Source organism: Eptatretus burgeri, chromosome 16, assembly GCF_056783735.1.
Source record: "Eptatretus burgeri isolate ZD-2024b chromosome 16, Ebu_testis_v1, whole genome shotgun sequence".
NCBI classification, from domain to species: Eukaryota; Metazoa; Chordata; class Myxini; order Myxiniformes; family Myxinidae; genus Eptatretus; species Eptatretus burgeri.
Genome location: NC_140976.1, coordinates 52,400,452 through 52,424,381, shown reverse-complemented (window position 1 = coordinate 52,424,381; position 23,930 = coordinate 52,400,452). Strand labels below are relative to the sequence as shown.

Here is a 23,930-nt window from a genome sequence, read left to right as displayed (position 1 = left end):
ACCCAACCCACCCCGGGGTGGGTGTTCTGCTAGTTTTGTTTTTTGTTTACATAGTCGAGGCTCATGGAAGAGTTAGCACACTGAACGGATCAGGATGTAACAGACAAAAACAGGATGCAAAACACGCGTGCATCGAGAATGAAAATCCAATGACTTGAGGAGGAAAAACTGGAAAATTAGGAGGGATTTGGGTGGGATTAACAGGGGTAAGAAAAGATCATGGTTTGGGATTTGGGAATATCTGAGATGGCAGTGAACAGCTACCTTGAAGAGCTGGAGGGAAGAATGAGATTGAAAATGATGTGGAAGTTGTTTTCATGGGTAGGAAAAAGAGGAACAAATGAGTCAAGATGAGCAGTGATCCTGGATTTAGATAGTTTCACCAGAAGGGGGTTAATGGTAGACTGTGTGCCAAAAATAAACCTGGGGGGGACAAACATGGAGAGAGCAGTGGGTGCAAGACCAGAAAGGAGGTGGTGGAAGACAGAGAGACCATCCACCTGTCTGCAATGGTGAAGTAATATACTCATAGACTCAACATCAGTGTGGGAGATTCTGATGATCTTGAAGGCCTTGGCTTCTACAGCATCAAGCTTAGCACGATCTGAGGCAGGGGAGCTAGCCGCAAGGGGAGAGCAGAACTCCATCAAGCTGCAGATGAAAGCATTGTAGGTGGATACGAGTTCAGGTGTGCCAAGGAAGGACTTTGTATGATGGAGGATGCTCAGTCGGTGACTGGCTTTGGAGGCCAACTTTGACATATGGTTTGCCCAACAAAGATCAAGGCTGATAAAGAGACCCAAGAGTTTCAATGACTGAACTTCCTCAAGAGGATTGCTAAGAAAGTAGATTGGAGAATTTGCCAGATGGTCCTTTCAGAGCAAGATAGTGGGAGTGTGAAATTTGTCAGGATTTTAAAGACATATTCCAAGTGTTTTACCATGCCATTGTTGCAGACAGGTGGATGGTCTCTCTGTCTTTTACCTCCTCCTTTCTGGTCCTGCGTCCACTGCTCTCTCCATGTTTGCCCCCCCCCCCCCAGGTTTCTTTTGGGCACAGTCCACCATTGACCCCCTTCTGGTGAAACTACATAAATCCAGGATCACTGCTCATCTACACTCTAAAGACATATTCCACCTCATGATTTTTTTTAATGTCTGAAGAAAGGGACGATGCTGCAGCCTGCCTGGCTGAAGGATGAGGGATGTCACAGGTGAGGGTGGAGTCATCAGCAAATAGATAAAGAGGATTTTCCAGAGAGTCAGAGAGATTGTTGTTGAAGTTGAGGAATAGGACTGGGTCCAGAACACTGCCTTGGGGGCACCTCCAGCCTTGACAGGGAGAGGAGATGAAAAGATTCCATTGAGTGCCACAAGTTGGTTACAAGAGTAGATGAAGTCGGTAATCCACGTGTGGAGTTGGCCTTGGATGCCATATGTAGACAGTTTGGAGAGCAAGGCTTAATGTCAAACTGTATCAAAAGTGTGAGCTATGTTCAAAGAGATGGCTCTGATATCATGTCTGACATTGAGGGCCCCCATCCATTGTTGAGTGAGTTGAAGCAGCATGTCCAAAGTGGAGTTACCTAGTCTGAAACCAAATTGGTGATCTGAGATTCTGTTGTTGGAGAAACGGAAGGATTTCATATCAACTGCTATGATGGATTCCATGACCTCACTGGTGATTGGAAGTAAGCTGATAGGCCTGTAGTTGAGGGGATTAGTTTTTGCTCCTTGTTTACGCAGTGCAGTGATGTTGGTGGATTTATATGCAGATGGAGGATGACCTAGCACAAATGACCAGGTGAAAAGGACAAGAGAGAGGATGTGCAAGAGCAGTGCAGCAGGTTTTTTAGGACAAGTGAGCCGATGCCGGCCGGTCCAGTAACTGAGGCAAAGTCGAGTGTTAAAATATGTACAATGGGTAAATGTGATGACCATGTGAAACCTGCATTATTGACCATATGGCCCATTAATGTCCAGGCTTATTTGTAAATCCTCATTCTGTTGATGCTGTTTTTAACAGGGCTGTTGTTGAAAAGTTTCTGTGAGCTGCACTTTTTTCAGGATTTCCAGGATTTTTTTACTCATCCTGATCTTCACTTTGAAGATTACTGGCAAATGCAAATAAAGAAAATGCTAAATAAATAGATAAGCAATCTAAGATGGGTGGCTTGAACTTGGTGTTTGTCCCTGAAAGGATTCACCAGCACCCCTCCCCTCATAAGGACAAAAATTCCTCCATCGACCTGGATTAGTCCCATGTAACCATCGGGTTGAAACACCTTAACGGTTAAAGCAATACTGTTTGAGGATGTTCCGATAACAGGGGTATGTGAGGTTGGCAGGGAAGTAAAGTGCAAACCATTGAGCTTTTAGCATTTAGGCAGGTATATATCATGAGTGAGGGCCAGCAAGTCAGGCAGGACATCCTGCCAAATTGGTAAATCTTCCACGCCACAGCCTTTGTGCAATATATAGGAGTGGAGTGTACAATGGTAAGGGAGTGTAGCAAACTTGCTCACCTCAGCTTACAACCTTTTCGATTAAACCTATCAAAAGCTTTCGGATCATCAACTGAAAGTGTCACAAAACCCTCAGGTTCTTTGTTCAATCGATGTCCAACCGACAGGCGGGTGTAGTCCTAACTTGCATTTATTTCACTAGAAACACCTGCGTGCAGGGGTGGGGTAGGGAAGGGAGGTCATGTGTTTATGCATACCATGCGGGTGGCAGTGTGATTATTATTATTATTATTATTATTATTATTATTATTATTATTATTAATATTATTAATGGCCACAAGTATTCCCACATTCTTGTGGGGTTGGGAAGGGGAAGCTTGGCCCAAGTCTTTCGTGAACCGGCTGGTCAAGCTTGACTAAGGTGTGGGCAGGAATTTGTAATTTGTTTAGTGCCGGCGATAGCTTGTTTGCTCTGCACGAAGGGCACAATAGGATCTTTAACGTCCACCAACTAATGCCAGCAATAGTTTAAGATCCATCCAAGGGAAGGCACATACATGAATGAATAACTACGCCTGTGAAACACCAAGATGGTGGTTTATAGCTGGGCCAAGATTCGAACCCCTGCTAGACAGCTTAAAAGCGAGTGTGCATACCTCTATGCCATCCTGCCAGACCCTTTGTTAATATTATTATTACCCTCGCCGAAGGAGCGGGTATTGCGTTTGGGTCTGTTTATTTGTTTGATTGTTGGGTGGTCGCTAGACTCCCGTTATTCTCAATTTTTCCGTCTGTCTGTATGTATGTATGTAATGGACAGCTCTGGAGGCCAGAGGAGTCAATCGATTTTGATGAAACTTGACTGGTAGGTTCATACCAGGATCTTGTTGTATGCTTTTGAGCACCGTTGCTATGGGACGCCACAGTTGCCGAGAAACTGGACTTTGAAATTTTTGAAAAAATCCGAAAAAGATATATATATCGAAAATCAAAAATCGGCTTCTGCACTTTTATGCGCATTATAATCATCCTCTTTGTCAAAAAATTTCAGCCAGATCCATAAAAACTGTATGACGAGTATGCAATTATATAGCGACCACCCACTTCGCCTACCGGCTTGTTTGTGTTAATTTCTTTCTTTGTTTGTTTGTCCACACAGAACTTTGATGTTTATCTCCGCAACCGCTTGTCGGATTGAGACGAAATTTTCACTAATGGTGTGACTACTCATGTAGAATGTTATAATGATAATTATGACGTTATAGGTCACGTGGTGTGGCAGCCAGGTTGGAAAAACGGAAAAACTTTGGACCTCTGCATCTCTGAAACCACACGAAGGGAAAAATTGAAACTTGAAACATAGCAAGTACTCTTCATGGGGAATGAGGGTCATTTTTCTTTAACGATATAATGGGTGCCTTTGATATGACGTCATAATTGCATATATAGAACGCTACATCTGATGAATATTACATTTTTTGAGGGTCATTTTGGGATAAATTGGTCCACAGAAAAAAATTTGATGACATCATTGGTCATGTGATTTGGCAGCCATATTGTTAAAAAAAAAAAAAAATCAAAAACCTTCAAAAATCTTCTCTGAAATTGCTGAACATATTGAGGCGAAATTCTACACGTATGACCGACTATCCACGAGGAACAAAAGGTTCACACACATAATGTCATCGGTCACATGGTTTGGTGGCCATTTTCAATTTCCTCTGAAACATATAAAAATCATCTTCTCTAGAACAGCTGGACAGATCGAGGGGAAACTTCACAGAAATGATCCCCAAGGCAAGTGTGTACAAAGGTGTTGATGAATAATTGATGTCACACGGTTTGGCAGCCATATTGGATTTAAGAAAAATATTAAATAATGTTTTCTCTGGAACTGCTTAATTCATCAACGTGAAACTTCAAAATTGAATACATGTAGTGATGAGGAATACTTGTTTTGAATTTTAACTTGATTGGACAAATGGTCTGGCAGCCAGAATTGTTGAATTTTTTTGATGTGTTTTTTTTTTTTTTTTGAATAAGGCTCACTTGGCTGTGCCTAGATGGGTTTGAGGGTAGAGGAGTAGCAACTGAAATGCGAATCTTATCAAGGTTCCTCATCTATTTTCAAACGTTCAAACGTCATCCATTTTTTTTTTGCTTTCTTGGGTTCTTTCTGATGACTCCAATGCAGGACTGTACCTATTTGGTCTTCCATTTGATCTGAATTTAATTAATTTTAATCCCACTCTGAATTCAATTGAATGACAATAAACATCATGGGTCAGGGTCAGGCGTCTGATCAAAGCGGGGTTGCATCAAAGCAGGACGTCTTTGTAACCCGGTCATCACTGCCAGCATTTATAAAGTGGCAGTTCTAATGATGTCTGTTATTAATTACATAACACACCAGTACATAAATGCCTCACAAAATACACCACGCAACATACCACACAAAACAAGTCCCAGCGAGGGTCTACAATTTCCGATTGCTCTTTTTCATGTTATTATTATTATTACTATTATTATTCTTATGACCATTACTATTATGCCATTACCACCAGCAAATTAACCGTTGAATTTGTGCTTATGAGAATTTTGATGAAAAATCTAATTTGGATGACATAGAGGTTGGAGTCGGGATTGGAGGACAATGTATCAACGACCTATAAGGTATGCTGATGAGAGCACTCTGTTGGCAGAAAGTAAAGTGGACTTTATGAAACGGCTGCAGACAGTGAAGAAGGAAAGTGAACAATCTGTTCTTTATTTAAACCTAAGAAAAGACTAAAAGCTTTTCAGGTGAGAAGATCGACATGCTGAGATTAGGGACGACCATGTGAAATGGTGGATGGTTTCATTTTCCTGGGTTCTCTGATTGAAGTGAGTGGAGAATGTGGAGGAGAAATTAATAGACGGTTGGCATTGGGGAGAACAGCAATGTCAGGATTTACAAAGATCTTGAACAACAAAGATGTGATGATACATGCCAAGACGAGGCTGCTTGAATGCTCTGGTATTTCCAGTTGCAATGCATCTAGTCATGGACAGTGAAGAAGAAAGAAAGGAAGAAGACTGACAATTTTGAAATGCGGTGTATTAAGAAATGTATTTAAGATTAAGACAAATATTAAAAATTTCAAGGACTGCAAGAAGGGCAAACATATCGATGCATGAAAAATATTAGACCACCTTGTACATTAGAAGCACTGATGCACTGGCTATGGGCATCTTCCTTTGCACAAAGTTCTTCCTTGGCACACATAAACTCCGATCCACTTACAAGGCCTTCATCTGCAGCTTGATGTAGTACTGCTCTCCCCTCAGGGCTGGCTCTCCTTCTTCACTTCTTGCTCAGCTTGATGTTGTGGAAACCAAGGCCCTTAAGATTATTGGAATTTCCTATGATGAAGTTGAGTCTATAGGTCAATTGCTTCACCATTGTAGACAGGTTGGTGGTCTCTGTCTTTAATTTATTTATTTTTTGGATACACTGTTGAGGCTCGTATGAGAGCTAACACAGAACATACAACAAGGGGAGCAGGAGATGAGAGGTGGGAGATAGGACAAAATAGTGGGGAAGTGGGGAACAGAGATATTAGGATATCTGTGGAAGGGAGAGGGATGGTGTGGGGTACACAGGGTAAACAAGATGGACACTCCAGGGACTTTCAGGTCCTGACACAACAGGGACTTTCAGGTCCTGACACGACAGGGACTTTCAGGTCCTGACATGACAGGGGCTTTCAGGTCCTAACACGACAGGGACTTTCAGGTCCTGACACGACAGGGACTTTCAGGTCCTGACACGACAGGGACTTTCAGGTCCTGACACGACAGGGACTTTCAGGTCCTGACACTACAGGGACTTGCAGGAAGGAAAGCATGGAATTTGAAGGAGGTGGGTTTGGGGTGGATTAACGGGGGTAGAAAAGATTGTGGTTTTGGAGGGGGGAAGATAAGAGGTGGTGGTGAACAGCTGTTATGAAGACCTGGAGGGAAGAATGGGATTGAAGAGATTGTGGGACTTTATATACAGGATATGGATGTTTGGAGAAATCTGATCATGTATGCTATGAAAAGTTAGCCACTGGTTAAAATAATTATTGTTATAATAATTCTTACTTCTGGTAGGCGAATGGACCAGTGGCTCTTAGCCTATACACCACCCATGTGTAAGTACAACAAATTTACTCCAAATTTCCCTCAACCGAGTATTAAACAAGGCTAGCGACCATTAGGAATGGGGTTATGTGTCAAATATAGGTCACAATTGGGCTGTGTAATGGTGTTGGGGACAGTGTGTGTGTGTGTGTGTGTGTGTGTGTGTGTGTGTGTGTGTGTGTGTGTGTGTGTGTGTGTGTGTGTGTGTGTGTGTGTGTGTGTGTGTGTGTGTGTGTGTGTGTGTGTGTGTGTGTGTGTGTGTGTGTGTGTGTGATTCATAAAGCTCTTTTTAACCACTGACTGACTGATATTAAAGATCGATGCCCTCCGCGATGATTTTGGAAAGCTGAAATTTTGCTTGTCGATGGACATCGGAGCCCATACACCGGAAAAAATCACAGAACTACTGGAAAGCATCAGTAAATGAAAATATAAATGAATGAAAAAAAGTAAATGAAAGAAAATGAAAGAAAATAAGTGCAGTTGAGCGACCCGAGACAATGGGGAAGCCCAGAGTGTTATTGCTTACAATGTGTAAGCATATCCCGCTAGTATAGAATTTATCCTGAATGTGCAATTACATATATCTCACCTGCAATTGGCAAAAGCAATCACTAAAAAATTTTTTTCACATAATATCAATTAATTGCTTCCAGCTGGTGCTTTTCAAAATTAATCATTATCAGGAGAATCGCCAAAACGAATCATAAATTGTTGCATGGAAGCAAGCTCAACACCACTTCCAACCAATGTGGTTCAATAACAAAAAAATTCACACAGGCATTAATACAGACAACTACAAACCTTTACAACCATCTGACTGCCATACCAGTTTCACTAGTAGTCATCAGCAAATAGTGTACAACACCCACACAACGGCAATTTTACAATCACCCTACTACTGCATGGTTTTTCTCCACCGTTATTTTAACATCGTGGTTTATTTTACGCCGCAGTGGTTGACAGTTTATCAACGGTGGTGAAACCGGTAAGGCAGTTGAACGGTTTCACAGCTTTAGAGGTCAGGTTTAGTCAGGTCAGGTTCGATCTGTGACCTGCTACAGGTACCATGTAAACCTGTACTAACCTGTTCCATGGTCAGGTTGTCGGCGACTAAACCGTCTCCCCCATCAGGTTTTCTGGTGAGGGGGGTGTTTGGATATGGACACCCAGCAGGATTAAAAACAAAACCTGTCAAAGGGCGGAGGAGCTCCTTGTGAGCCAACGTCCATCCATATCTAGTGCCCAACTGTGTCTGCGGACGTCCTCCTGCAGTTGGGTTACTTCTTATTAGGAGGTTGGTGGCAGGATTTGCACTCCGGCCACCGTAAAACCCTTCATTCCGCAAAACGCAAAAACGCAAAAAAATCTGAAAACCCACTCCGTGGGAGTACCTCCTGTGCAGCTTCCCTTCGCAGGGCAGCTCACCGGATGACGGGATTGGGGCAAAGCCTTCAGGACCCCCAATCTTTGATGATAGGAGGGAAACCACGGGGTAACATCCCTGGGTCAGATTGCGGGAGAGTGTGTCGGAGTGGTGCTGAGGTGTCGTCCACCAGACGGCGGTCTCCTTGGGTTAACCTGAGGCGGTCCCTTCGGGTGGGTGCCTGGAATGTCCTATCCCTAAGAGAGGATGATCACCTGTCTCTGTTATCATCTGAGCTCAAGCGTTTGGACATCGGTATTGCAGCTCTCTCTGAGGTTCGGTGACCGGATTGCGGCGAGATAATGGTGGGTGGTTACACCTACTATTGGTCTGGTCGCTCTGATGGTTACCGTACCCAAGGAGTTGCTGTAGCTGTGTCCAATAAGCTGACCCCAATGATAATTGAGGTAACACCGGTCAATGAGCGTATTATGAGATTAAGGATTCGTCACTCCTCAGGTGTCATTTCCCTGGTTTCTATTTATGCTCCGACTGAGGCAAGTGATCTCACCGTGAAGGACACATTCTACGCTACACTCGAGTCTGTGGTTGATCAGTGCCCCAGACGAGATACACTTCTAGTCTTGGGGGATTTCAATGCATCGACTGGAACTGATAGGGATGGTTATGAGGTATGTGTTGGTCCCCATGGGTCAGGAACTATGAACCAGAATAGCACTAAGTTCCTTGACTTTGCAAGAAGTCATGGACTTAGGGTGGCTGGTTCATGGTTTCAGCGCCCACAAGCTCATCGCTGGACTTGGTATTCCAACGCTGGCGGTGTGGCAAAGGAGATTGACCATGTCCTCATTGACGGTCGTTGGAGGATGATCCAGAACTGCAGGGTCTACCGGAGTGCTCAGTTCCTCAATACTGACCACAGGCTTGTTGTAGCAACTCTAAAGCTTCACCTTAAATCCTGGAGAATGGTACCATCCCAGCCTAGGCTGGATGTTGCCAAGCTCAGGGATGAGATAGTAGCTGAGGAGTTTGGGAACAGGCTGAGTGGACACTTGGGGGGTCTGGGTGCTTTGGGGGGTCCTGAAGAGTTGTGGAGCGCCTTCAAGACCACCGTCCTTGATGTTGCCGGTGGATATCTTGGAACTCACCGCAGGGCAAAGAAGAATTTTGTCTCTCAAGGGACACTGGATACCATTGACCAGAGTCGCAGGGCCAGGCTGAATGGCAGAGCTGAGCTGTTCAGGGAGCTGAGGCGAAAAACTACGTGCACTGAGGGTGGACAAGGAGGCCTATGTGCGAGGAATCTGTGAGGGGGCAGAGCATCACCTGTGGACAGGTGATTCTCGTCCCGCTTACAGGGGAATTCGCGCATTACGTTCATCCAAGCCCATCCCTCGGAGCACTGCAGTTCGAGCAGAGAGTGGTAGGCTCTTGACAGAGGAGTCTGAAGTGAAGGCCCGCTGGGCCGGTTACTTTGAGCGGTTGTACCGGGCTGATCTCCCAGCTGTCGAGTTGGACGTCAAGGGTGTTACAATCCCTGTTGCTGACCCTCGAATCAACTGTGGTCCACCTTCGCTTGTGGAAACACGGGCTGCGGTGAACCAGTTGAAACGGGGCAAAGCTCCAGGGATCTGTGGCATCCATGCTGAACTTCTCAAGGCTGGTGGAAATGCTGCACTCGTGTCGTTGCATGCAGTTTTGTGCTCTGCCTGGAACACAGGCATCATCCCAACTGACTGGAAGAGGGGCCTTGTTGTCCCTCTCTGGAAAGGGAAGGGTGATCGCCAAGACTGCAACAACTACCGAGGGGTGACACTGCTCTCAGTGCCGGGCAAGGTCTTTGCTCGGATAATTCTTGATAGGGTTCGCCACCATATGCTTGAGCACCAGCGTCCAGAGCAGTCAGGCTTTACACCAAAGAGGTCAACGATTGACCGTATCCTTGCACTTCGTGTCCTCACCGAACGCAGACGAGAGTTTCGGCAGGGGCTGCTTGCAGCCTATGTTGATCTCTGTAAAGCGTTCGATTCAGTGAATCGGGATGTCCTCTGGAGGATTCTTGGTCTTCGTGGGGTGCCACCAAAACTGATCGATCTGATGTCTGAACTCTACTCTGGTACTGAGAGTGCTGTGAAGTGTGGTGGTACCATCTCTGACCTATTTCCAGTTGTTACTGGAGTTTGTCAGGGATGTGTCCTTGCCCCCACACTTCAGCACTTGTATGGACTGGATTTTAGGGAAGATGTCGGAGAGATCAAGTTGCGGTCCATCGTTTGGGAATGTCAAGATCTCGGACCTTGATTTTGCAGATGATGCAGTCATCTTTGCGGAGACTTTAGACATCCTCTTGGGGGCCCTCGAGGTGCTGAATGAGGAGTCGGAGCCGTTGGGATTACGGGTTTCTTGGGTCAAAACGAAGATTCTGGCTTTCGGTGACATCTTGGATGCTGCTGTCCTGTCTGTGTCTGTTTGTGGTGAGGATGTTGAGGTCGTGGAGAGATTCACTTACCTTGGCAGTGATATTCATGTCTCTGCTGGCTGCGAGTCAGAGGTCAATAGACGTCTGGGTCGGGCCTGGGGAGTCATGGATTCACTGGATCATGGGGTGTGGCGCTGCCGGTACCTGTGCGGGAGGACGAAAGTCCGAGTCTTCAGGTCCTTGGTACTTCCAGTCTTGCTCTATGGGTGCGAGACTTGGACTCTGACCAAGGATCTGAGATGGAGACTTAATTCCTTTGGTACCAGGTCTCTTCGGAGAATCCTTGGCTATCGCGGGTCGGATTTTGTGTCCAACGAACAGTTGCTGAGAGAGACTCGGATGAGATTTGTCACCTGCATAGTCCGTGAGCGTCAGTTGCGGCTGTATGGACATGTGGCTCGTTTTCCTGACGCTGATCCTGCTCACCAGATTCTCTCAGCGAGGGAGTCTCATGAGTGGAGGAGGCCAGTGGGCCGACCACGTGCCTCATGGTTGCAGCAGGTTGACCATCATCTCAAGGAGATGGGGATGGGCCTGGCATCTGCCTGGGGGATGGCCAGACCGAGGCCCCTGGAGTACCGGCGGAAAGTGGACGCAGCGACGTGCTGTTCTGGCACATGCTCCCATACCTGACCTGACCTGACAGCTTTAGAATTGTCTCTAATTCTACAACATATCGACACATTTCGCTATCGCACAAATCCGGTGGGAAGTGGCGACGAGCTTGCTTGTACGTATGACCAGTTGGGTTATTCTCATTCAAAAAATAAATCAGAAGGCAGGTCGAACCAATGAATTTGCTGTGTAGACAAAAGTTCGAGTCCGTTTTTAGCACGGATTCGTCTTTAATTGGTCCATCCCATTTGAATCTTCAGACTTAATTAGCCACTGTGCACATGGCATATCCATTGGTTAGAGTATGTACGTTGTATGTTGCATCGATGCCATTTTCTAGCTTCACCCAATCCTTTTGTAGCACCATTACCTCCGCCAGTAGGCCAGCGGTATAGGTCAGATTTTTTGGTACTTAATCAACCAGCTTGACACAAAGCTACAAGAGGTCTCATATGAAAGATGGGGATCTCAGTAACTCATTTTGCCCTGTTGTCCTCATTTTTTTGGTGTGCGGCCCATGAAATATTCACACCTGAAGGATACCCCCCATTAGAAAATTTTGACCATTTCCGAAAATTAGTGAATTCGCCATAACTACAAAGCAATGCGCCCTATTTTTACATGATTGGTATTGAAATGTGCAGAATGAACAGGGGAATACTGCTAGTTACTTAATGGAATACTTATATAGATAATTATATGTACATTTGAGTGCTTTTAATAGAAAAAAAAGACGTAATTTCCGGACCGCTAACTTCGAAAATCATCAACTACAGAAACAAACATCTGCCAATTGTCATATTTTTTCTTTATTTTATATGTGTTCAGTTTACTATATCAATATAATGAGATTATTTTGAAACAAATTTCTACTAGCAAATTATACGATATAGTGACTGAAGTTTGCACAAGTGAAGTGATAACTATATGTTACACCAATACACATTGTTCTACGAGAAATGAACTAAAACATATTTTGAGCGAGTGTCCTCAATATGTTCAACCATCGCTGTCCGTGCCATTTTGGTCACCATGTGACAGTTCGTTGCCACACTGCCTGTCACTGGTGGCACACATGCACTCGTTAGTGCAAGGCAAACTGTCTTGTGAGCAGCTGCAGCTGTTGGTACATGGTTCACTACCACGGCATGAACACACAAGACTATCTAACATCTCCGCTGATGTGGGTCCATCAAACATTGTGGGATGCAGCACACCTTCTCCTCTGTACCATCCACGACCCTCTGGTGTGGGAATTTCTGGATTTGCCAGGTGGGCATTCATCTATACTCGGGTTTGGTGAACGGATCTCTTCACATGTTCGAGAAAAGCAGGTTCGGACGGAGGCAACTTATGCACTGGGACATCTTTGGTCGCTGCGAGTTTCTCCCGAAGATTATTCAAATTTGTGTGTGCATCCATATATTTCCCTTGAGAATCATACATGGCACTGACTAAATGTCTTGAAGCAGCCACTGCCTCCTGGAGATCATCAGTGGCGAGGACTTCGAGGTGTGGACCATTATTCTGAAGATGCAGTGTCTTCATAGCTTTCCATGCTTTTTTTTACCATTGCCGAAGAATGCTGATACAGAGTGACATCCTGTCAGGGCATGAAACGCAGGAAGCCGGGTACACATTTCTGGAAGCAAGCTGTAACATATCTTATGGACCGGGATAAGCTTGCATCCTGCTGATGTTCTTTTCTCTATCCATATTTCGGCAGTGTCCCGCAACTGTGGAAAGTAGTGGACTGCTAACACAAGCACATCAGTGGCTGCTGATTTGATTGTAATGGACCCACGCACATCGTTACGTCTGAACTCATCATCGGCATGCTTCACATGAAGAAATATCCGAGAATCTGCCGGGTGAGGATACGTCACCACTGCGGTGGTAGAATATAGACATATCCTCGTTCCTCCCTTACGTGACTCCAAACACTGGCCAATTTCATCGTTCCGTATTTGTGAAGATGACTTCAAAGCTTCCAAACCCGTGCTCCCAGCTTTGCTGACCTTCTCCTTTGACGAATTCTGACATATGATTCATGTATCCCATTCTGTCGACAACCTTCGCTTCTTTTTTGGCAACTGTAACTTCAATGGACTCGATCCCGGTTCATCTGGACACCGTTCAGCCATGTTGGAGTCCTTATAATAAAGAGAAATTGAAAATTCCGTTAAATGATTAACGAAAGACCACTTTTAAGCATTATCGCATCATGGGTAGAGCATTTATGATGTGTCCATACAATTGGCATTGGCCTTCTACAACCCTGGAAGAGAAGGAATTGAATAAAAAATAGATATATTAGGTTTAACTAATTTCTTAGCTATAGCCTTTCAGTAGTGTCCATTTTTGCACAACCATGCAGGACAACCTCGGTGCATGGATGAGAGCGATGGTGAGGATGATAATTATGTAATCACATTTTATCATATCTCCTTTAATATTGTAAAGGATGACTACTGAACATAACAATGTCAACATCGGTTTTGAAAAATCGCCTTCTCTGATATTTTCCTTATGGCAGTCCTAAAAAATTTAGAAAATTATCGTATTTTGTCAATAAAGGCATATAAATTTACATATAGTGATGTGGTTGTGATACTACATTATTCTCCTGTCCAATCGACACATTTCAATACCAAACGTATAGGAAGAGGGCTCTTTGTCTTGTAGTTTATGGGAAATTATGTGATTTTCTGAAATGGTCCAAATATTCAGACGGGTGTATCCTTCAAATGTGAATATTTCATGGACCGCACACCAAAATATGAGGACTTCTTCCTCTTTCGGCTTGCTCCCGTTAGGGGTCGCCACAGCGGACCAACTGTCTCCATTTCGCTCTATCCTCCACATCTTCCATTGACACTCCAACCACCCGCATGTCCGCCCTCACTGCATCCATGAACCTCTTCTTTGGCCTTCCTCTTCTCCTCCTGCCTGGCGGCTCCATCTTCAACATCCTTCTCCCGATATACTCCGTTTCCCTCCTGTGCACATGTCCAAACCATCTCAATCTCGCCTCTCTCACTTTGTTTCCAAACCGTCCTACCTGCGCTGTCCCTCTAATACACTCATTTCTTATCCTATCCATCCTCGTCACTCCCAACGAGAATCGCAGCATCTTTAACTCTGCCACCTCCAGCTCTGCTTCCTGTCTTTTTGTTAGTGCCACCGCCTCCAAACCATACAACATAGCTGGTCTCACTACCGTCTTGTATACTTTCCCCTTCACTCTTGCAGCTACCCTTCTGTCACAAATCACTCCTGCAACTCTTCTCCACCCACTCCATCCTGCCTGCACTCTCTTTTTCACTTCTCTCCCACACTCTCCGTTACTTTGGACAGTTGATCCCAAGTATTTAAACCAATCCACCTTCCCCACCTCAACTCCTTGCAACTGCACCATACCACCACCCTCCCTCTCATTTACGCACATGTACTCCGTCTTACTCCTACTGACTATCATTCCCCTTCTCTCCAGTGCGTACCTCCACCTCTCAAGGCTCGATTCAGCCTGCTCCCTACTCTCCCTACAGATCATGATGTCATCCGCGAACATCATGGTCCATGGAGACTCCAGTCTGATCTCGTCCGTCAACCTGTCCATCACCATTGCAAACAGGAAAGGGCTCAGAGTCGATCCTTGGTGCAATCCCACTTTAACCTTAAACCGGTCCGTCATTCCTACCGCACACCTCACCGCTGTCACACTGTCCTCATACATATCCTGCACGATCCTCACATACTTCTCCACCACTCCCGACTTCCTCATACAATACCACAACTCCTCTCTTGGCACCCTATCATAAGCTTTCTCTAAATCCACAAACACACAATGTAACTCTTTCTGGCCTTCCCTATACTTCTCCATCAACATTCTCAAAGCAAACATCGCATCAGTGGTGCTCTTTCCTGGCATAAACCCATATTGCTGCTCACAGATCATCACCTCTCCTCTCAACCGAGCTTCCACTACTCTTTCCCACAACTTCATGGTGTGGCTTAACAACTTTATCCCTCTGTAATTTCCACAGCTCTGCACATCACCCTTATTCTTGAAAATCGGAACCAGCACACTTAATCTCCACTCCTCCGGCATCCTCTCACTTTCCAAGACTTTATTAAACAATCTGGTTAACAACCCCACTGCCATCTCTCCTAAGCACTTCCATGCCTCCACTGGTATACCATCTGGGCCAACCGCCTTTCCACTTTTCATCTTCTTCATAGCAGTCCTCACTTCATCCTTACTGATCCACCCCACTTCCAGATTCACTATCTCCACCTCTTCCAACCTTCTCTCTCTCATTTTCTTCATTCATCAGCTCCTCGAAGTACTCCATCCACCTTCTCAACACACTCTCCTCGCTCGTCTGCACATTCCCATTTGCGTCCTTTATCACCCTAACCTGCAGCACATCCTTCCCAGCTCGGTCCCTCTGTCTTGCCAATCGGTATAAATCCTTTTCCCCTTCTTTTGTATCCAACTTCTCATACAGCTCGTCATATGCCTTTTCCTTGGCCTTAGCCACCTCTCTTTTTGCTTTTCGACGCCACTCCTTGTACTCCTGCTGACTTTCTTCATCTCTCTGACTATCCCACTTCTTTTTCGCCAACCCCTTCTTCCTTATACTTTCCTGTACTTCCTCATTCCACCACCAAGTCTCCTTATCTTCCTTCCTCTGTCCAGATGTCACACCAAGTACCTTCCTAGCTATCTCCCTCACAACTTCTGCTGTCGTTGCCCAATCATCCCACCCATCTTTACCACCATCCAACGCCTGTCTCACCTCCTCCCTAAATTTCACGCAACAGTCTTCCTCCTTCAGCTTCCACCATCTGGTCCTTGGTTCAGCCCTCACTCTCTTCCTCAACCTCACCTCTAAAGTCATCCTACAGACCACCAATCGATGCTGTCGAGCTACACTCTCCCCTGCCACAACCTTACAGTCACTAATCTCTTTCAGGTTGCATCTCCTACTTAAGATGTAATCCACCTGTGTGCACTTTCCTCCACTCTTGTATGTCACCCTGTGTTCCTCCTTCTTCTTGAAATACGTGTTTACCACTGCCATTTCCATTCTTTTTGCAAACTCTACCACCATTTGCCCTTCCACATTTCTCTTGTTGAGACCGTACCTCCCCATCACCTCCTCATCCTCTTTATTCCCTTCCCCAACATGTCCATTGAACACCAAAATATGAGGACAACAGGGCTAAATGTGTTACTGAGATCACCATCTTTCATATGAAACCTGTTGAAGCTTTGTGTCAAGCCGGTTGATTAAACTCCTAAAATATAGCCCTTTATCGAGGTTTACCGCTGGCCTACAGGTGAAGGAGGTTATGTTTTCACCCCTTTCTGTCTGTTTGTCTGTGTACAGGATATCTCAAAAAGTTGTGGACGGATCTGAATGAAATGTTTTGGACAGGTTCGGTGTGTAACGAGCACTAACTGACTAGATTTTGAAGATCCGGATCCGGATCCGACTACTAGAATTTTTTTTTTCTTCACCATTGAGAGATCGGGCCAAAAAGGATATATAGCATGATATCTCAAAAAAGTTGTGGACGGATTCAAACAAAACTTGGTGAACAGGTTGGGGGTGTGGCAAGGACGAATTGATTCGATTTTGGTGAAGACCTGAATCCGGATCTGGATGAGAGAATTACTTAATTTTCAAAGTGATTCTTCACCATTTAGAGATTGGGGCAAAAACGATATGCAACACGATATTTCAAAAATGTATTGCTTGGGCCCGATACGTTCTCACGGATCAGGCATCACGGGGCGGAGGTATGCGCTCTACCGAGTGCCCTTCTAGTTCGTGCGATGCATTGCATTCATAATGTGTTCTCGATAAAGAGTTGTGTTTTTCTTTTTGGAGGGGGTGGGGGTGGTGGCAGGGTGGAGGACTATTTATCCATTCCTGTGAATTTTGTCGATTTCCCTCCTCCCACCCACACATGTACTCCTTTTATCCTAACCACTTAGTTTGTAACAGCTTTTCATTCTGGTTTGTCCTTCCATGATCCCTGGCATCTTCATGCAATTTTGACTTATTGTTCTCAATAAAAGACTATCATTGTGACGCCCGTCACATTTTGCACACAAAAGGCTGTGACATATCTTTGCATGGGGATCAAGCTCGAGCTAATTCGGAGGGCACATCTTGCACGGTGAACCGGAAATAGCAGATCCACTTCAGCTAATTTCACCAATGCTGAAATAACCATTTGACGTGAAAGTGGATTCACATGGTGTATTGTCCTTGAGGCCTTTCTCTGTTTGTTAAAAGTGGGACAGCATGGCGGGCTCATTTGAACCCTTGGGGCCCTGGCTGCTCTTTTCGTTGAGATTGTGGGTTGGTGTTTCAGCTCCTAATTCCTCTCTTCTGACTTTCTTTGGCATCAGCGGGAGGTGATCAAGCCATGAGCCTTGGTGAGAGCACACTCCCATTGGATGAATGCACAGGTGAGCTCTCAAATGATTTTACTTTGGGTGAATGGTGTGTCTGTGTCTGTGTCTGTGTGTTACGGCGAAGTGAAAGTTTTGCGAGTTCACCCTTCGTCGGAGGCATTGATGAAGGGGTAATGCCGAAATTGTCGGCTATTTATTTTTTATCACACTTCGATTAGCATTCCTATCAACCTCTGATTGATTTTATTCATCGTTCTACTGGTGCCTGTCTAGCGAAGCAGATCGACATGAGCTTTAAGCAAGAAGCCTTAGACCTGGCAAGGCAGTTTTTGAATGTCTTTGGTGAACATTTTTTCCCGGTTGATCGTACAGGAATGTGGGATGAATGAATTGCTGTAGTAGTAGAAGTAGTAGTAGTAGTAATAGTAGTAGTAGTAGTAGTAGTAGTAGTAGTCGTAGTAGTGGTGGTGGTAGTAGTAGTGCTTTTGTTAGAATTGCCACAATTCTATTTAATGTCGCTCACTCTCCTCATAGTGGGGCAACTTAGCATAACAATTGTGCATTTTGTGAGGAAAGCACCAAATTTGGCACACTAGTAGCCTATCATATTATGAACAGATTTGGATATTGGGCCATCTCAAATTCAGCCGCTGATGGTTGTAGCAGCCATTTTCCACTGCCATCAAAAATTTTGAGATGTAATAGCCCAATATCCAAATCTGTTCATAATATGATAGGCTACTAGTGTGCCAAATTTGGTGCTTTCCTCACAAAATGCACAATTGTTATGCTATATTTAGCTAAGTTGCCCCACTATCACCCCTGCTAGGACACAGTCAGGACTTCATTTTTAAGTCAGGAAAGGTGGAGCATTTTAAGAGAAAGCAGGAGAGAGAGAGAGAAAGCAGGAGAGAGAGAGAGAGAGAGAGAGAGAGAGAGAGAGAGAGAGAGAGAGAGAGAGAGAGAGAGAGAGAGAGAGAGAGAGAGAGAGAGAGAGAGAGAGAGAGAGAGAGAGAGAGAGAGAGAGAGAGAGAGAGAGAGAGAGAGAAAGCAGGAGAGAGAGAGAGAGAGACAGAGAGACAGAGAGACAGAGAGACAGAGAGACAGAGAGACAGAGAGACAGAGAGACAGAGAGACAGAGAGACAGAGAGACAGAGAGAGAAAAAAAAAAAAAAAAAAAAACCCAAAATAACACATTTATATGAATAAGAGCAAAGTGCCTTGTGGAGAGATATTACAAAGTGCTTCGTTTGTGGTCCAAGTTTCCTTAAAAATTTGCACAGTGTTACCATCTTCTACCGCCTTATATTCTGAGACGATGCGTGAGCGAATCAAGCCTTTCAGGCTCACAGCACTGTGTTCCACCACATTCCTTTCAATTTTTGCCTTCCTAGTTTTATATATTCCCATTTTTTGCACAAGTTAAAATAAAGTTGACAAGGAGATCTCGTGACTTGCTCTGCTTATTCACCGGGTGTCCGATGATGAAGAGTGTTGGTGAGAAGTGAAGCCAGAAGCGCAAAAGTAAGTTTTTCATCAGTAAGAAAATTGGCTGAAGATGGCGACATTGTAGGTACATGTGAAATACCGTTTCTCTTTCACCACAAAAGCAGGATTCCTCTGGAACGTTTGTGAAATGCCACATCATGGTTCCAGAGTTTAAGGCACCATGCAGCAATCTCCAACTTAAGTCTGCCATTGTTCTTGGCATTGGGTGAAGATAGAGTGAACCCCAACATGGATGACATTGAAAAGTAAATGGAAGAATCTCGCGCCAGGGAGTATCCTGTCGAGTTGCACGAGCCGTGTAGTAGAGCGAGCGCATGACCAGTAGGTATATGTTCTTCCTTGACACCCTATGGAATGATATTTTAGCTGCACTTTTAAGGGGCCAACCCAAGTTGTGTGCGGGTGGTGGCTGAGGGAGCTCACAATGTTGTGGTTTGATGTTAAAGTCCATGAAGTTGCTGCTGGACATCTGTAATGTTCCATCACCCTCATTGGGATTCTCTGGGTATGCCAAGCAATTAGGAGGAAAAGACATTTTAACCTCTTGGAGTATCCTTGAGGGGATTCTAATTGTCCTTAGGCCCATTTTCACTGCGAGTTCCTCTGATGAGAGAAGGCCTCTCTTCCTATCGTTAAGAAGGTCTCTCACTGTGGATATATTACCAGTCAAGAGCTTCCTTCTTAATGAGCATGAAGCCAGGGTTGGACCTTGCAGAAGAAGGATGAGAAAGAATGGTTCTTCAAACAAGTCATTGCTTGGAGAAGAATCTGTTCTTTTCATGTCAGAAACATGCCAAAGCCTTGATAAAAGAGAGGCAATGTCCAACTTGACAGGTTGTGTGAAGTAATGGTAAAAATTTGCTTTTCATCCCCAAGATTTAACACTGCTGAAAAAGTACGACACCATTGAGAACCAATGCGGTGCAGGATTCGCATACAGGTAGCGTTGAATGGTCTTCAGCCTAAATGTGTGTTAGTGGCTTCGAAGGCAGGGAAAAGACTGTCCACCTTCATCCAAGGAACCCAGTGTTTGCCATTCCAAAATAGTCCAACAACTTCCTCTGCATCTCAACCAGAATCTCCTCTGGAATGCTTATGCAAGACATCTTGAGCATCAACTTTGGAATGATAAATTGTTTCATGAGGAGTGTTTTCCCTCTCAGTGACGGGACTTTTAGCAGCCCACTCCAGTCTCTCAACTTTGCTTCTATCTTGTCCCCTAAAGTGTTCCAGTTGACAAGTGGTGAGCACCCACTTGAGGTGGACAAATGCACCCCCAAGCATTTTAGCTCATTGCAACTCCATGTCAATTACTGAAAAGGTTTTGGGAACTCTGTGATCTACAATGGTCCAATCAGAAGCCCAGAACTTTTCCTCCAATTTATTGTCGCAGACGATGCTGTCGAGTGGACCCACTGACAATCATAAACGGCTTGCATGTCCCTTGTACTGCTGGCAAAAACAAGGATGTCATCTGCATATGCAGAAAGTATGAGGGAGAGTCTGTTGTTTGGTACCACCATGCCAGTTAGCCTTCACCTCATCAAACAAACGAAGGGATCGATGTACAGGGAATAAAGTTGGTCTGACAAGGGGCATCCTTATCTTATTCCTCTTTTGAATGGAAAGGGGACGAGCAAGTGACCATTGTCTTCAATTAGGCATTTTGCCGACATGTACAACGTCTGTATCATGCCAACATATCTCCTCCCCAACCTCAAAGTTAGCAGGGTCTCAAAGAGGTAATCATGGTTCATTTGGTCAAAAGCTTTCTCTTGATCCAAGGAAAGGAATCCAACTTGAGTCTGAGTCTTGCCTGCACACCGTATTGCATCTCTGACCAGGGATATGTTGTCATATATTGTTCTGCCAGGGATGGGGTATGACTGGTCAGGGCTGATTAATTTTGGTAACACCAGTCCCAGATGATTTGACAGCATTTTTGCCATGATTTTGTAGTTCATGCACAACAGAGATACTGGCCGATAGTTCCTTATGTCCATCAAGTCACCCTCCTTAGGAATCAAAGCCAAGGTTGATCGCCTCCAAGACAGTGGCATTTGGCCTGTATCACATGCTTCCTGAGCGACACTAGCGTAGCCAAGTCCGATCAAATCCCATACTTTGGTGTAAAATTCACAAGACAAGCGTGGTCAAGCGTGGTCTCGCAACACTCAATATAGCAGTAGTAGTTGTATCAGTATCACCACCAATTCATGTATACTCGCTGATTTGTTTGAAATTGGCTGAATCGAGACATGGGTAGTAGTTGTAAGAGACAACTTATGGTGCCCAGATTATATGACATACAAACGATTCACAAACAAAATGTACAGAGACATGACAGAAGTAAATAGCCACGTTAAATTTATTCATTTCATCTGTGTAAAGCAAGTTTTACTCAGCGATTTGTACTAATATTCAACTATTTATTTGAAGAAACGAGTTCCTGGGTCATGTATGACTAATAACTATGCCTCGATTCCAGGGAGCACAGAAACTTTGCGATTTAAACCGGCAGAATTGTTAAACCTTTTACGTGAAGCCTGGGCAGAAATCCCACAAGAGAAAATTTCGGAACTCATTAGTTCAATGTCTGAAAGAGTAAAATCATTGAAATCTGCAAATGGCAAGTCCGCAATAAACTAGTGTATGTCTTAAAATGGATCAAATATACTTCAAATCTTCAATAAATAAATTCTTTAATATTCACGGTGTCTATTTACTTCTGTCATGTCTCTGTACCTTTGGAACTGATTGTGTCTTTCATAATAGCTCTGCCATGCAGATTGTCTGACTCTTTAGGATTTATCAACAGGGCATTGGTGAGATAAACCGGAAAAAAATCTTTAAAAGTGAATATAATGCCGAAAGGATGAGGTCATGGTGTGTGTTGATGTGGCTTCACACGACAAATGTGCTGGTTGATATTGAGGTTAAAATTCACGAGCGGTTGGTTAAAACAAATACGCGATTGAAAATAGTCTTGAAAGAACAGTCAGGTGACACCAGACAATGTCTCTAATCTGTTTGAATGCATGACTGTCATGTCAAACAACTGGAACAAAGACCTGCTGAAAATCTACTCTGTGAGATCTCTGTCGTCCACAGTTGTCGGAGGCCTATCCAGAGAACAATTATAGAATGGACAGGGTTGGAGGAAGAGCTACATGTTGAAGACAGATGTATTAAGGTGCCACCAGGACTGAAGAGGAGACAGGCTGGAGAGTTCAGTGTTTTAGTTTTCCAGATTTTAATTTTTTTGGACTCGCTTGAGGTTCGACGCAAGTTTGTTGTGAGCTTTGCATTTGCCCTCGATCGGGTTAGCTTTCCATTATAAGAAAGGAATCTTCTTGATAGCCACTGCCTCTTGGCAGGAATGATTAAAGCAAGGCCTAGATGGATTATGGTAGTTGCAGATGAGATGGAAAAAAAACCTCCAAGAGAGAGATGGGTTTTTTTTTGTTAGGTTTCCCTCGAGGAGCCAATATCTAGAGGAGGGGAGATAGAAGATGAATAATTTTTGAACGACAGATTGCACTCTCTACCAGTCAGCCTGAGCAAATCAGAAGACTTTGTGATGCTGTAGTAGCTCTCAAACTAAACAGCCAGATATATTAGCATTTTTTAAAGAACATGGTTAGTGGAGGTAAGTGGGACAGTAGAGGAACAGAATGCATTGGTTGGACCATTGGTCATTACCAGGTCGAGGAGGGAATACGTACCATGAATGAAGATCTGAGTTCATTGATGATTCGACAAACAGCTCTTGATGCACAGGTGAAGGGTTACAGATCGGTGGCCTGCACAGCCTGATGTTTCTTGAAAACTTATTGGCTAAAACGGCACGCGCTGTCGGTGCCTTGCTTCTTTTTGGCCATTGAGGCTTTAACCTGATCTGAGATGGGATGGTGGAAATGCCCCCCCTCCCCCCCCTCGTCGATTTTAGCGATAACTTCCAAACCACTGCCAAAATAGCCCAGCCCAGATATAGTTAAAAGAGATCCAAATATCTTGTTTCAAAATTCCTTATGCTGCGAAGGATGGTGAAATCAATGAGGGGGATGTCCACATATGTTAATATGGATGATGTCCACATATGTTTATCTTCTCCATTTCCAAAGTCAGGCATCTTTCGATGAAGAAGATTAAAAAATTTCCATAAGTGTTTCCTTTGGCTATGGATCTTGCTCTTGGGTCATGATCCGTGGAGGGTGACGCTGCTTCATCCCTTCTCCACGAGCTGTGCCTGCCATTTGGCTATCCCCCTGTTTGCCTTCTATAGGTCCAGCAGGACCAACATGACAGTTTAATTGGGCAAGCACAAAAGGCAGCTCGTTCACCCTGCAAGTAGAGCGTAGCCTGTTGGACCACATCGCTTCTTCACCTTGTATCCAAGCGGGCAGGTTGAATAATAGCCTTCCCTGGTTACCCATCCAAATTTGTTCATGCCATTCGCTGGCACCTTCCATGCTCTGCAAGGCATGTGCGGAGACTGTTAACAAGCGTCGGTGACCTGTAAAGCTGGGTGTGAGCATCCTCTGGCATCGGCACAAAGGTACAGCAAGTGGAGCATACAATTGAAAGCATGGAATGGCCGTGTGAGCCAAGGGAATGCAGGACTATTTGAGTAATGAACATTTGTTTTGACGAGTGAAAGGAACCGTAATTGCATTTATTTGGCGATTTGCATCCATTCGATGTTCCACATAACGTGAAAACATCTATTTTCTCATGGGACGCATCACAAACATTGATTGGTGTCACACAGGGCAATGTGCCTGATGAATGTTACAATTCTGACCATGTCTGACTTCAAATTGCTGATTTGGTTTCCCACCAGCGCACTGAGCTCGAAATATACTCCCAATATAATCTT

The 23,930-nt window shown here is 44.5% G+C and overlaps 1 protein-coding gene across 2 annotated transcripts in view; it reads left to right on the top strand.

The window, feature by feature from the left end:
- Positions 1-23,930, top strand: part of LOC147011068 (double C2-like domain-containing protein alpha) — a 431,659-nt gene that overhangs the window by 202,555 nt on the left and 205,174 nt on the right. For both annotated transcript variants that reach the window (XM_085859768.1, XM_085859769.1), the window contains one exon: positions 17,537-17,596. In XM_085859768.1, the coding sequence (XP_085715894.1) occupies positions 17,537-17,596 (60 nt within the window). The remainder of the gene's footprint in view (positions 1-17,536; positions 17,597-23,930) is intronic.